The sequence below is a fragment of the Lethenteron reissneri genome, chromosome 39 (genome assembly GCF_015708825.2).
Source record: "Lethenteron reissneri isolate LAM-NWPU_2019-01 chromosome 39, ASM1570882v1, whole genome shotgun sequence".
Lineage (NCBI taxonomy): Eukaryota > Metazoa > Chordata > Hyperoartia > Petromyzontiformes > Petromyzontidae > Lethenteron > Lethenteron reissneri.
The window spans coordinates 2678451-2694191 of record NC_083817.1 but is presented as its reverse complement, the minus strand read 5'-3'; the positions used below and the strand labels follow the sequence as shown (position 1 = coordinate 2694191).

Sequence of the window (15741 nt, the reverse complement as noted above, 5' to 3'; positions counted from 1 at the left end):
TCTCATTAACCTTTGTGTGTTCTGGTGAATAAAAATTTAGATTATTTAATGGGAAAGGATCTCGATTGTTGAGACGAGGCACCGAATAGTCGTTCTTCTATGGAAAACATCAGTGCTGTAAATACTTTGCTGTTGTTATCCTTTGTAAAGAAAGATCTCCTCCTTTCAGGTCGCTTTGCTGCTTCACAGTAAAAAATTTTACCCTGCCTGCCACGAAAAAAAATTACCTTTAGCATGTACTATTATTATTATACTATCCACAGTTGTCTCTAGATGCTATTAATAGTACGGTGTCCTTTTACCAAATCGCCCGGAATGTGCCCGATCTCGTCAGATCTCTGAAGCCAACAGGTGCTGAGCCTGGGTCCTGTTTACATGGTTAACCGCCCTGCGTAACACAGGCGTTACAGGCTGCCGCAGGAGTACTTTGTGGGCAGCAGAGGGCAGTGCAGCAACATAGATTGTTAGACTGTACTTCCCAGCCTTCGCCAACCTGCGCTGTTGACGAACCGTAGAATGACTCCCACGAGCCGCACGGCATTGGGAGGCCCTCATCCAGCTGCGGATTGAATACAGGGTCCTGTACACGGACAATAGCAAAGCGACGTACAGCTCGCAGGCTTGTTTGTGATCGCAGCAGCAGCGTGCCTGCACGTAGAACTGCTTTTTGTGTTTAGTTTGTTGTCCTTCCCCCGCACCTCCGATTGCCACGGTTGGCTACGTACGGTGCGAAAGAAGTTCAACAAACATACACACATGCGAACGAGACTCATCCTGGTCTCTTTGAGTCCTCAGCCGGTCAAACAAAATAAGCTTGAAACCTGAACCGTCGTCTCCCCACACAGTGGATCCCCCTGCTGCAGAATGGACGGCTACGCACGGGCCAGTTCTGCCTGCCGGTCTCGCTGGAGAAGCCTCCTCCCAGCTACTCGGTCCTCTCGCCCGACGTGAGTGCCACCGGTGATCGTCCCAGCCCTATTACTGCCCCCCCACCCCATCCACCACCTCATCTCGGCTGTGGTTAAGCCTATGGGAGTAATAATGGTTAGCGATATTGCTGGAGTTGGAATTGGGGTTAGAAATAATGATACTCCCATGGTTAGGATGAAGGTTAGGGACTGTTATTGCCATTGCTTTGATGAGAATTTTGTTTCTGAATAATGCTGTAGTTAGGATTATGGTTAGGGGTGTTACTCACTGTTGGTATTGTGGAAAAAAAATAATGTTTGGGCTATGATCACAATCAGGATATTGCAAGGCTGAAATTAGTATTGCAGATAGTCTTGGATGTAAGGTTGGAATTTAGCTACAGTTAACACTGAGGGTAGGGTTAGTATTGGGGTTAGGGCTAGTGTTGCACTTTGAACTCATGTTAGTATTAGTGTTAGAGATATTCTTTTAATTCGTCCTATCATCAGGCATAGGACTAGGATTAGAGCTCGTGCTATGCTTAGAACATGGCCAATTTATATTTGCAGCAGGATTTTGAGTAAGGCCGTGTTGTGGTTCCTATACCTGCTTTGTTCTCATGAGTTAATGGTTCCATGACGTCTTGTTCAACCACACAGGTACAGCTGCCTGGCATGAAGTGGGTGGACGGACACAAGGGCGTCTTCAACGTGGAGGTGGTGGCCACGTCCTCGGTTCACACGCAGGTACACGCCGTGCCTGGCCTGCCACAGCCTTGCCAAACCCTGAGCTAATTCTGCAGCTGTTGTCGGTGATCCAGGTGGTTGTAGTGGTGCAGGAATTATGAGTGATTGCAGTTATTGTTATTGGTACAGGCATTGTCGGTGGTACAGGGGTTGCGAGTGGTGCAGGGGCTGTTGAGTGTGGCAGGCATTGTCGGTGGTACAGGGGTTGCGAGTGGAATAGAGGTGAGTGAGTGGTTCGGGGTTAACCATTGCTGGATCCATTCTGCTCTCGTTGGACACCGCGTGCTATGTTTTCGCCGCTCAGGATCCCAACCTGGACAAGTTCTTTGCGCTGTGCCACGCGCTAGACGAGCACCAGTTCCCTGTGCGTGTGGGCGACGTCCGCATCACCGAGAGCAACCTGGAGGCGGAGTTGAAGGCGAGCGTGTGCAGCTTGAACGCCGCCGCGCTGGAGCCTCTCGTCCGCTTTCTCCACCAGGTCCTGGACAAGCTCATCCTCCTTGCCGTGCGTCCACCTGTCATCGCCGGCCAGATGGGTGCGTAAAACATGCGCGCGTGATCTTGCTCGCTCGCAGCCGCAGGAGTTTTAACCGCGAGGCGTGCAACGATTCGTCGGTCCAACAGTTGACATCAAGTTTAACGTTCGCTATGTATGCACGCGTCGAATTGTACGGGGGGCAGATTTTATTATTTGTGATTTATACAAGCTGCAGGCATATGTTACGATGACTGATGGAATGAATGAGACGAAAGATATGACACAGCCAGTATGAATGAGACGGCACAAACAAGACGCATAATTAATTTATTAAGAAATCGCATTGTGACCATAGATTGTGACATTTCATGAAATTGCATGGGGTGAATCATTACGAACTTTGCTCATCATTGGCCTGGCTTCTGAGTGGTAGCAGAACGAGGCTCGAGGCTTCATACCAGTTCGAGATAGACCTAACCCTGACTTTCACGTCCAAATGTCCTAATGCCCACACAGTGTTTTGGCACGGGCTTAGCTGCATATTACATCGCTACAGCTTTCATTTGTGCGCTTACGACCGCGTTTTGTCAAACATTTAGAGATAGTGCCGGATATTTGGCTCTGCAATTCAGTTCCTGTTCCAGCACTGCGGCCTTGACTGAGAGCCAGTCACACCCCTCGGCCTCACCCCACAGTGCCCTTGCAGTGCTTATTCATGATGAGGTAGCTCTGCTCTGGTTTCTGCAGCGGCAACTTTCACAATGCTTGCATTTGTGTTGAGCCTACAGCCCCACCACTTGCAAGCGAAGAGCTGTTTTCATGCATGCGCTGGTTCTTCGCACTATTTTTAGTCGTAGTGTAATTTTTTCTCGCATATTGGACAAAGTGCAAAACAATCATGTTGAAGCTTTTTTGGCCAAAGGTTGAGCGTTTTGTGTTCTGTGGACTCAATGTTATTGTATATTACGCACGTGTTTTCTCCAAATTATGTCGTAGTTGTGATATAATATGAGACATATTTGTGAAAATGATATCGGCATGCAACAGGGTGAGAGGTCACTGGGAGTGTACGTGCCAATGTAGGCTTTGGGAGTTCAACAAGTCCATTGCAAGTCCGGGCTCAACACTTTCCCATTGTGCATGTGACTGACCCTTTCCCTACGAAGTGTCTTCATTTGCACTTCTGCCATAACATCGTCTCAACTCCACCACGGCCTGTAGCTTTCTATCCATCACTCCTTGCTCTTAAACAGCTATTCACTCAATATGATACAAAAATAGGCCCGTGCTTGTGTAGTGGGATCCACGGAGGCAGACGCTTCTAACTTGGAGGCAACACGTTTATTACACAGCCCAACGGGGTAACTACACAAACGAACACTCTAGACCCTAACAGGGTAACGACTCTACTTTAATCGGGTAACTACATAACCGGGTCAGTCAGACTGATCCACGATGCCAAGCGGAGACCGAAGATTGAAGAGACGTAGCACCGAGGGTTGATTCCAGAGAACAGCCCCGCTCGGCTCACAGTACCCACTTCTTATCCCCTGAGCGTGGCCTTGCTCTGTCCTCGGCCACGTCCCCTTCAGGATCTTCCCAGAAGGTTCTGGGACCTCACATCACATGTCCCCGCAGTGCCCTTCTGGCCCCCGTCCTTATCCTGTCCTGGTCACGTGCCCTCTCCGGTTCACCTAGGCTGTCCCGTATGCCATGGTGACAGAGAGAGGCTCTAAGACGCACAGTTTACATTCTTCTCACAGTGGCTAGCGAGTGCTAACACCACAGTGACTCAATATACGTCACTACACTTGAAACGGTATAAACATGCTCTTTCTTCCCGTATTTGTATCGCATTTTGAGATGCGCTCCCATTCAGACACTTTCTGAGTCCCGGTTGTGCTCCGTTGTGTCCTCTGTTCACTCGTTCCACAGTGAACCTGGGTCAGGCCGGCTTCGAGGCCATGGCCAACATCGTCAACAGACTTCACCGCAGCCTGGAGTTCAACCACGACCAGCACGGCCGCAACAGCCTCCTCGCTTCCTATATCCTCTACGTCTTCCAGCTGCCCAGCACGGAGACCTGCTCTTCGGGTACTCACTCACTCGCTCTCTCACTTACTCATTCACTCGCTCTCTCATTCATTCACTCATTCGCTCGCTCTCTCTCACTCACCCACTCGTTAGCTCGCTCTCTTACTCACTCGCTCGCTCGCTCTCTTACTCACTCACTCGCTCGCTTGCTCTCTTACTCGCTCGCTGTCTCACTCACTTGCTCTTTCACTCACTCACTCACTCACCAACTCACTCACTTGCACGCTCGCACTTTCAGTCACACTTTTCACACTATTGTACGTCCGCCCAACCGGCTCCGTCTTTGCCGTCTGTTCTCACGTGCTGACCCGCCCGCCCGCTCACCCACCCACACACGTGCCCCACAGACGTGCTGCTTTTTGTCCCTCTAAATCAACATTGGTGATGGGTTAGACCATCATCTCCCTCCACGGGGTCGTTTAATTAAAGTGCCAATGTCTCTGTAGCAAGGCTGGGTTTGGCGAATGCGAACCAGGTTTTTAATTGTTGATGCGACATGTGCCAGATAAGCTGGCATTTTTCTCATGTTGTGAAAAATAAGTCGCGTGGCACGCATTTTGTCGGAGAGCCACTTGAGGGGCGCTTATATTAAACCTAATAATGTACAGTACATTCCTTTCACCATTGACCGCTGCATTACGGCCTTTATACGCCGTTTCAGTCATGGGGGTTGTTATGACCTTAGGGATCTACGGATGAAATGCCACGAACTAATTATTGTTATTATACTTCATGGCACTAGTGGGACTAAACACAAAAACATCAGCTTTTAAAGAGTTTTAATGCCATTCAGTCGTGAACCTCAGCAAAACAAGCTTAAATGTGGAGAAAAACACAATATTCATCTTTGTCCATTGAACAGCAGACTTAGAACATATTGACAGAATTGAACATTTAGGTTACACTTGAGGGTAAGTAATTATTTGTGGAATATCAAATGACATGCGGTATGTGGTGAAAAAATTATTTAAATGGAACCACTTTTTTAAGTTTAATTTTTACCCTGCAGCGAATAAATGAGCATTTAATGTAAATTTATTCGTGTGTTTTCATTAGTTGTGTGGTCAGCGCACTGCTCTACGAACCTATCAACCAATTCCGGTAGTGGCCAAAAGCAGTGGCAACCTATAGGAGACTCTGGGCCTCTAATAGGTCGACTCAGTCTATGAGTACCTGGTGCGGTGTGTAACCATCAGCACTGGGGAGACAAAGGCAGCCGCCAGGCAAAGTGTGGGCCGCACCAGCCCCTCGTACGCCTTGCCAGCCTCAATAGGTGCTCACTAACAACACTCTCTCCAACAGTCCGTTAAAAGGCTGCACGGGGGGGATCTTTGTTTTTTGGGGCGTGTGAGCAGGTCCCAGCTCCCCTGTGGGCGGCTCGCTGCACTACGCCACAGTGGCGCGCTCAGGCGTACGCCCCGCAAGCCTCAACCTGTCCCACTCACGCAGCATCAGCAACAGCAACCCCGACCTGGCTGGCACACCTACTCCATCCCCGGACGACGAAGTCAGGGCACTCACCGCCAACAGGGTGAGCAGCTCACCGCTGCGCTGCGTAGTTTAAATTCCTGCCGCTATTCCCAAGCAATGCTGTCAGCCCATTGGCGGTGGTGGTGGCGGTGGTGGCGGTGGTGGCGGTGGTGGCGGTGGTGGCGGTGGTGGCGGTGGTGGCGGTGGTGGTGGCTGAGGCAGCCACTGCTGTTTTGTGTGCATGTGTAGAGAGGGTCGCAGACGTGTGGTGTCCATCCTCCACTAGAGCCTCTGAGTCCCTGTTAGGGATATAACGAATGGCGAGATCCGTAAAGAAAGTGCCGCCCTGCAAGCAAGACTGGAATGCAACGCGAGGAACTGTGCGAGTTGTTGAGACTTTATGCTCATGCAATGCCATTGTGGGGCCATGATTGTGGCCAGCAGTGACGGCCACAGGCGTTGCCCTCTGTGTGGATGTCAGCGGCATAAGTGGCCTTCACGGCCAAAGTGTGAATTCCATTTATTTATCAACTTCCAAAGCCATGTGAGAGCCCATTGAAACTGACTATCTCTTTTTCAAAGGAGACCTAGGTAAAAAAAAGGCAATACTTTTAAGCTTTGATAAAAGGTAGCTAACATTGTACAAAACCTTATCTAATTCGATGACATTTAACAGTCGGCATTCATTCAATAGTTGGCCAATAATTTTTAGATTTAATTTGGAGATTGGCTCTGCAGTGGTTTGAAGGCATGTTATACTCTGCCCATGCAGAATTGACATTCGGGATTAAACCGAAGATGCGTTCTCCCGCACGGCAGTGGATGGAGGCTCGGCACACTCTGAGTTTGCGACCCCTAGCCCAGGCCACGAGAGAGTGTAGCCCATTTCCCATCCTGAGTGTGTTAACCCATGTTCATCCTGCATCCCATCTCATCCCTAGGCTCCGGAGCGTGGCGGTAACCGCATGTCTTCCTATGCGGAAACATCCACTTTCTTACAGGCCCTATCGGGACGTGTGCCCACCAAAAAGGTAGTCGCACGGCCGCTATGATGCTCTCTTACCTTCCTGTCACGTTTCGGCCCAGTGCTGCCTGGATCTCCAGGGCATGTGTGACTGTGGCCTCTGTCCTCTTGATAGGGCCAGTGGGTGCCAGTGACAAGGTGTGTGGGCATGCGTGTGATCAGTCGCGTGGATTTCATGATTCCCTGAAACTTGCTGGAAAGGATGACCCATTGTTAGTTTATTTTTTTTAGCAGTGGTGTCAACTTTCTAAAGTCCACGTTACAAAGCTCGCTTGTGTACGAATGGCCGCACACCTTTGCACCTCCACGGTTAAACCCTGGCTATCTCTATACCAATCCTAAGGCAATTTTCCCTTTTGTTAAGTGCACACATTTTTATGAAGACTTCAGTGCGGTGGTGGAAACGCTTTGTAAGAGGAGTGACCTCTGGGCGCCCAGAGGCGGCTGGAACTACGCGGTGTCGGCAGAAGGCTTCGTGTGAACCCACGGCGAGCAGTCTGACCACGCGCGCGTGCTGTGTCCCCCTGTCTCAGCTGTTCCACGAGGAGCTGGCCATCCAATGGGTGGTGAGCAGTGGCAACGCTCGTGAGACCGCTCTCCAGCAGGCCTGGTTCTTCTTCGAGCTGATGGTAGGCGCGTGCCGGCACGAGTGAGGGGGAGGACTTCCTTAGCTACTCAGAATGTCACCGGCACATCAAAAACTAATTTAAACTATTTTTTTATTTTACTAGGTAAGGTCCACTGAGCTATATAGCTCTTTTTCAGAAGCAACCTGGCCACAAATGACAGCTCAACACAGTGGCTTATCACGTGGAAATGTATTGCAGCCAAATACTCTCAACGCATGTTTCTAAATGTGGAGGGGAAAACCGGAGGACCCGGAGAAAAATCCACACGTCCACGGGGAGAACATGCAAACTCCCAATATACAGCAGGCGTCGAGGTCGGGATTGAACCCACAACCTCCTGTTGACCAGGCGAGGTAGTTAACATCTCCGAGCCACCGTGGGAAACTCAGGGCAACTCGGTGTCTCCACTCGTCATGGTCTCGTGTCATCACTAGGAGCTCTTCCCACGTAACACAACGTGCGTGAAATATCTTTCCGCCGTGTTTGGTTCCCGCCCATCAGTGATCGTCCTCTTCTTCATTTTACATTTACCAGGACCGACACGAAAAGCCCTGCGGCGCTCTTTTTCCGACACCATGCAATGCACACGAGTCATGTCAGCGTTCATATCCCAGCCAATTCAGGCCGTGTTCCTTTAGCGCTGATGCGACGTTTTTGCATTTCCATAATAGCCGCTATAAGAATCACATACATTCCAAACGTGTCTAATAACTGAATGGCAGAGTATACTCTTGGTTCTTTCGGTAAAGTCACGTAGGCAGAGAAAATAAAAATAAAACAAAACACAACGTTTCGGGTGCAACACAAGCGTCCGTCATCAGGCGGGGAAAAGTCTAGAATGAATGGCAGAGATCGGTTTTTTGACGGGCCATCCTCATTTGCCTCTGTGCCCATCTCGTACCCACACCGTGCTCGTATTGTACCGGTGTTGCCGTGCGTGCGGTGTCGGCGTGCGAGATCGCGGACGCTAACCCTGTTGCCTCGCTGCCGCCCAGGTCAAGAGCATGAGCCTGTACCTGTACTACGCCGACAAGCTCGACGCGCCGCGCAAGAACCGCTTCCCCGAGCAGTTCATGGACGACGTGTCCGCCCTCGTCATCATGATCACGGGCGACATCGTCAGCCGCTTCCAGAAGGTGCCACGCACAGGAGGTCTCGACTCGGCTTTTGCGCAGAGTTCCAGCCATGCGTGTGGACAGGGTCTAACCGTAACCCCTAAGCTACGCAGGAGTAAAGGAACCTGAGCACACGGGGCAGTCCCCACTGTGCCAGAAGCTGGAGGATCCCTCCGTGAGCTCCTGTTTCGTAGGCCTCTATTGCCCCTGTAACATTGAGATAGAATTGTGTCATTCTGGGTCATGATTTGATTCAAGAATATGTTCTCGTTTTAACAGGGGTCATCTGAGCCCATATGTCAAACGACAGTGATCGATTGTCACTCGCGTGAATCGATGCACGTGTCGTGAGGTCATGAGCGGAGGGAGCCTGTGATTACATGGAGGTGTTTGACGGCTCATGGAGCTTCACATGCCAGACTTTAAACTAAATAAATCGACCTTTATATCTCCACGTGAAGATAAAATATATATTTTTAACTCTTGGTCTGTTGCCATCCTAGATTTATATTAACCATCAGAATATTTGTTTGAGTAAGAAAATCCTGTGTCAGAGTAAACCTTGTAAAACAAATATTGCTGGCTTTGCTGTCAGCAAAAGCATTTTGTCCTTACAGTTCAACCCTTTCAGTGCCATAAACAGTATTGCATAACAACTGATTATGTGATGTTCGTCATATGTGAAACATGACATCTAGCTGTGTTGCTGACTTCTTAATGCTTGTTCTCGAGCGGGGTAAGACAAATCATCTATATACGTAGCCTGCTGGACACCCCAATGCTTAACAAGCGCTCAGCTCTGAGTCATGCACGCGATCCCCACTGGGTCATCAGGAAGGCCGGGTTCGACCACGAAGCCGGTAACGAGCGGGCATGACCCATGTGCTACAGGACATCGAGCTGATCGAGAGGCTGAACGTGAGCCTGGCCTTCTTCCTCAACGACCTCTTCTCCATCATGGACCGCGGCTTTGTCTTCAACCTCATCAAGACCTACTTTAAGCAGGTGCCGTTCCTCACGGGACGCTCTTTTCATCGTCCTTGCTCGGCGAGCTCGACATTTCTCCGTCATGTGGAATTTCTAGAGCAGCGCTTACGAGGCTTCCGGTTGGCTCGTGCTGACTCCCTCTCCCGTCGAATCTCACTCTACTCCCTTTCACTTGTTTTCTGATCCAGCAACCCAGGCAGGGGCGGTTTCTTCATTAGGGCGATTGGGCGACGCACCACCAATGTCATTCAACCACAGAGTCACGCTAGCCGTCACTGTCAGCCTCTGGATATAGTCCAATCAGCGTCATGTCACGTTCTGTGGAGTACCGCCTCTTTTTGGGCGATTTCACTCCGGCTGAGAATCGCCCCGAGTGGTCCCATAGACTTACATTCAAAGATGTTTTTTTTCGAACGGCGGGCGCTCCAATGCATTCTCTATGGCTTCCGGGAGGGCATGCACTAGCGTGCTTACGTCATCATACGTGCTAACGTCATCATACGTAAGCACGTTTCATCCAACAATATAATTTATCGCCACCTAGTGGAATCTTTAATAAAATAAACTTGAGTGGTTTGATTTAATAGTGAGTATAGAAACAAACAAGATGTATTGTAAGAGTCACTTTATTTTTCATTAATATTAAAGAAGTGAAGTTGCCTTTACATGCTTAAGCTGTTAATTTATCCATTGCATGGGTGGACCTTATCCTTATCAATCATCCAGACATTTGCCCCCCCTGAGAGATTTTGCAGGAGCCGCCACTGAACCCAGGCATTTGGTCAAATCTCCCAGTCAACCTCTGCTCAATGGGCGTCTGCTGCTGGCCAGCTGAACTCCCCCTTCACCTGATAATTGTTTTTTTACCCTTCTATCTGGCAACAAAACTGACACCTTTTTTACAAGGAGTCATGCTTGCATAGACCACAATACTTGCAGTCATAATGCAAACAAAAACATAACTCTGATAATGTGCACTGTCCTTGAAGTTGATTGGTCCACACCCGAGACAGCTTTCCTTAGAGCCTAGTCTCACATGGGTTGGACCAGATGACGGGTGTGGACCAATCAACTTCAAGGACAGTGCACATTATCAGAGTTATGTTTTTTGTTTGCATTATGACTGCAGGTATTGTGGTCTATGCAAGCATGACTCCTTGTAAAAAGGTGTCAGTTTTGTTGCCAGATAGAAGGGTAAAAAACCAATTATCATATTTTTTTTTTTTTACTGGCAAATGAGGTTCCAATGGTGTAAATCCCTTCACCTGGTCATGTGCGCTGCCCTCTCCCTGCCCCTGTTCAAGTTCAGGCTCAAGATCTTCCTCTTTTCTGCCTATTCTATGAGGTGTCTTCAATGACACCTTACCTTTAAAAAATATACATAGACCTCTCTCTTTTAGTGGCCTCTCTAAAGCATATCCACTATATTGTGCATCATCTTGACATCCAATTGCATTTAGAAAACTATATCGGTCCAAATTGCACTCGTAAACAATGCACGTCCGAAAGTGCAAAACTAAAGTTGTCTTGCATAATTGACATTACTTGAATGGTTAAAGGTAAAGAAAAGTAATAAACCAGTTGGTTACCTTTACGTGAGTGCTGCAGGTCTCGTCAAAGATCAACTCGCTGCCCACCCCCAACGTGCTGATCTCGCTGAAGCTGGAGTTCCTGCGGATCATCTGCAGCCACGAGCACTACGTGACCCTCAACCTGCCGTGCAGCTCGCTCTCCCCGCCCTCCTCGCCCTCCCCCTCCGTCTCCTCCGCCACCTCCCAGGTGACGCCAGCCCTGCCAAGGGGGCGACCTCACCACAGCGCTATAAGTAGTGAGGCTCAGAATGATGGAGATGGGAGTTGTAGAGCTGAGAGTGTTTGGGATGTGAGCGGTGGAGCTGGGAGTGCTTCGGTGGAGTGTGCTAGGGGAGGGGATTAGCAGTGGTGAGAAATAGAGTTAAGATGAGAGTGTTGGAGTTCAAATTGTTTGGAGCTGAGAGTGTAGGGGCTGAGAACAATGGGCTAAGATGTCATGGAACTTATTGCACAAAGCCCCACCATGGGTCACACTCGCAGCGTGTGTAACGTGCAAACTTGTCTACACGCACGCTCGCGCGCATGCTCACACACAGAGTTCGGGCTTCTCCAGCGTGCATGACCGCCGCATCGCCAACATGTTCGAGCTGTCCCCCGAGTTCCGCCAGCAACACTTCCTGGCCGGCCTGCTGCTCTCGGAACTGGCCATCATTCTCGACCCTGACGTGGAGAGGTGAGGCGTCAAATGTGTTCGTTTACTCGAGCCTTTACATTTAACATCGCCGTTCTTTATAAAGTAATTTTTCTGAAATATTTGTATGTGTGTGTGCTTGTCGACGACGAAGGAGAATGGTAGCATAGTGGTCGCGCGCTGTGCTACAAACCCGGTGGCCCGAGTTCAATTCCTAGCAATGGCTGACTTCAGTGGTGGTTATATTAACTGGACCAGGACCTCCCTAAAACAACGAGTCCTTAAATGATTGCCTGGTGTGTGTGTAAAACATTGGGGAGACAAAGGTGCTGGCCACCGACCCTCTCATGTGCTGTGTTGGCCTTCATAGGTGCTTGCTAACAGTATTTGCCCAAACAGCCTCATAAGACTTCTTCTTCTTCCTAGCGTTGTTCCCGCTGTGGCGCAGGGTCCGCTTTTCGGCATTGTCTTCTCCATTTGGCTCGGTCCAGGGCATCTTCAGGGGATGCGTTGACCGTCTTCATGTCTTCCTTTATTCGGTCCATCGATCGCTTCTTCGGACGTCCGCGTGGACGGCGGCCCTCCAGGAGATCTTTGTCTTTGTGTGCGTTGTCGTGTTTCGCTCTGTGCTCGCGCGTGCAGCTTGTCCACGCTGCACAAGAAAGCCATCAACACGGTGCACAACCTGCTGTCGTGCCACGACGCGGACTCACGATTCTCGCACCCCGACGTCAAGGCCCACGTCGCTATGCTGTACCTGCCGCTCATCGGCATCGTCATGGAGACGCTCCCGCAGCTCTACGACTTCACGGGTAGCGGAGTGCCCCACGCCCCCCTCGACTCAGGCACCCACGCAGCGTCGATTTAAATACAGTTCGCGTTCAACTACATCTGTTGGCGGATTTTGCTCTATCTCATGACCACGCAAGGGCTAAATCATGTTCTTGAGATGAAAGTGGAATGATGGAGAAACAAACTAATTTCACAAAATGTGCTGTAATGGTGGTGATGATTACGATTGGAAATATATTTAAATTCAGCTGTCCGTCAATAGATGTCTCTCAAGTTATCACAATCAACCAATCGCTCCAGTCAGGTCATGCTGCCATAAAAAAAAAAAAAACTTGCATTACAGAACGGGGAATCTTTTTTTTTGCAGATTTTTATTGTCATCCTTGGTTTTACTGAGTACAATGACAAAAATCTGTTCAAATAAATAAACAGTTGAATGATCTTGCCTATTGCCATCTCCCCCTGGCGCTTCTGTGCGAGCAGAGAACCACTCGCAGCGACCGCGGGCGGGCGGCGCGTCCGAAGAGGGCGAGCAGGACTCGGGCGGCACCATCAGCCAGTCGGTCGCCATGGCGATAGCCGGCAGCCCTGTGCCGCACTACACACGAGCCGGCTCACTGCACCTGCCCGCCGCGGTGAGTCGCTCCTCCGCCTCCTGTTTCCCTTTCCTCATTGCACCTCCCATACGCGCGGTTGGCTACGTACACAGACATACATTGCTCCATCTCCTCTCTCCTCCTGGGCTTCCTCAGCGCAGCATCTTCTTCTTCCTGTTCCTTCTCCTCCTGTTCTTCTACCTCCTCAGTGCAGCATCTCCTCCCTCCTCCTCTGCTGTCTTCCGCTCATCTTCATTTTAGAGGGTACGGTGTTACCTGGGGATCCTGAGCATCCTCAACGTTTACTGATCGTAAAAGGAGCACCTGTTGAAGTGTGTTTGCGAGACTCTGCGTTATCGGCAGCGATCGTCACTGCCAATGCATTTGTTACGAACAACTATGACAACTTGTTACTGGCAGTTCCATGTATTGCACAAGACTACGTTGAGGGCAGCAGGAAACAGTGCAGCAACCTCCACTGTTGTATTGTACGATGATCACACATCTGTGCTCTCCAGCTTCACCAACCCCCATTGACCAGAGTCATCAGCTTTTGTCTGTCCACTGCTGGATGAAGGCCTCCCCACGCCATCACCGTCCATCTCACTCTTGCACACAAACCAAACTTATCGCTCCATCTCCGCGGCGACCGTTCCTCGTAACAAATCCCCACGACACGCACGACACCTTATCCAGCAGCGGATTGGCAGAAAGAGAGCTGTATGTGTACACATGCATCTTGGCCGACTCGATAACCTCTGTCCATTACATGTGCTTGCTGGCGCCAGTCGGGACGGCAGTGCACGCCGCTGACGGCGGAGTCGAGCCGCAGCCTGCTGCTGTGCCTGCTCTGGGTGCTCAAGAGCGCCGACGAGGAGGCGCTGCACAAGTGGTTTGCCGAGCTCTCCGTGCCGCAGCTCAACCGCCTGCTGGACCTGCTCTACCTGGGCGTGTCCTGCTTTGAGTACAAGGTGTGTGCCGACTCGGTTGCTCCGAGCCAATGTGGATGCTGTGCAGTGCGTGTTTCTTCGTGTGTGTGTGTGCTTCTTTTTGAGTGTGCGTGTATCTGTACATGTTTCATTGCGTGTGCGTCCGTGTGTTTCTTTGCGTGTGCTTCTGTGTGCACGTGTCCCCCGTTTGTCCATGTCCGTGTATTGTCTCAGCATGTTGATACGACATCTGAAGATGACTCGCTTTTGCGTTGAGGCTCTCACTGCGTGTGCTCTGAACTGTCCCTCTGCCTGCGCCTGCGAGGACTTGCGCGCTCTCATGCCCGGCTTGACCTTCGGCTCCGCATCCTGGCGTGACCAATCCCAGTCGTGCAATCCAGCAACACAAGTGACCTCCGGCGGACACCTTTTCCTTGCGCCGTTGCCTTTGCGAGCGGCAATACATCACAGATCCTGAGCCTCTTTTCCCGTGCCCGTGTGTGCAGGGCAAGAGGAACTTTGAACGTCTGAACAGCGTGGTTTATAAGAAGTCCCAAGACATGAAGGCGCGGCTGGAGGAAGCCATCCTAGGGAACATCGGGGCCCGGCAGGAGATGGTCCGGCGCAGCCGTGGTCAGCTCGGTAGGGCCCAGGGCTCGCCCTCCCTCCAGCGGTTTCTGCGCAAATGGGACGGGCCTGGCCGCGACCCCACGCCAGAAAGCTTGCCCAACACGCGCCTTACAGTCTCGGCGTCGTTAGAATGCCGCGGTATTTTTTTGTTTACTCAAGCCTGTTGGATAAACACTGTTGACGTCTTGTAAACTTGTCGCAACACTGTGTTTTTTCATGAATTCACGTGTTTTGTGCATGTTACATAGTCAGCAGTGCTTGTTTGTGTAGGGGTTAGATTAAATTCTGAATATTACGAAGGACACACGGTGCTGTCGCCGTTAAAGGTGGCTTTGAGAAAAGTATTGCGATGGTGTACATGTACCATTAATCGGCACGCACACACACACACGCAGTTGGCACGTGGCCATCTAGGCCACCAGGCTGCATCGCTGCTGCTAATTGCACGCACCACGGTCTACACGGCAGCGTTGAATCTCCACATTGAGCGTGACGTTGAGTGACGGCGCGCGACGTCTCGGTCAGCAGAGCGCAGCTCCTCGGGAGGCCTGTTCGGCAGCCAGGAGAACCTGCGGTGGAGGAAGGACATGACGCACTGGCGGCAGACGAGCGAGAAAACGGACAAGTATGTGGCGGGCTTGGCATGGGGTCACGGGGGCACCGGAGTTTGGGGGCACAGAGTCACAGGGGCACGAGGGCACGGTGGTCTGGGGACACGGGAAGCAAAGAGGGCGTTAAAGTTTGGGCCACAGAGCTGAGGGCATTGTAGGCAGAGGCAGTCTATTGTCAGAAAGGTCGTGAGAATGGCTCCGTGTTTTTGTTTCATTAGCCAGCACCTGCTGCTGCTGTTGCTACTGCTGCTGATTTCAGACCAACTGATCTAAGTTTTCACTCTTCCTAAAATCAGACCTGAGTGAAAATCATGGGAAGACGCATAGTGGAACATGATGCTCACCCGTAACGGATTTCACGCACGACACGGAGAACACGCCACGTCGCCTGCACCTCACTCGTCCCACTGCCATACTAATGCCTGTTCAGTCTTTTGACATACACCACGGTAAATGCTTGTGCTGCCTTATGCTTATTAAGCCCACAGTTTTAAAGGTGGTCTTGTTT

At 50.6% G+C, this 15741-nt stretch overlaps 1 protein-coding gene across 1 annotated transcript in view; it reads left to right on the top strand.

Moving 5' to 3' along the window:
• LOC133351946 (dedicator of cytokinesis protein 7-like) overlaps positions 1 to 15741 on the top strand; it is a 73266-nt gene that overhangs the window by 39998 nt on the left and 17527 nt on the right. The window contains 16 exon segments of the mRNA XM_061567568.1: positions 846 to 947; positions 1569 to 1655; positions 1960 to 2191; positions 4069 to 4227; positions 5583 to 5758; positions 6639 to 6728; positions 7255 to 7350; positions 8346 to 8486; positions 9357 to 9470; positions 11061 to 11231; positions 11581 to 11717; positions 12318 to 12487; positions 12951 to 13102; positions 13852 to 14034; positions 14499 to 14634; positions 15151 to 15247. Coding sequence (XP_061423552.1) covers positions 846 to 947; positions 1569 to 1655; positions 1960 to 2191; positions 4069 to 4227; positions 5583 to 5758; positions 6639 to 6728; positions 7255 to 7350; positions 8346 to 8486; positions 9357 to 9470; positions 11061 to 11231; positions 11581 to 11717; positions 12318 to 12487; positions 12951 to 13102; positions 13852 to 14034; positions 14499 to 14634; positions 15151 to 15247 — 2243 coding nt within the window.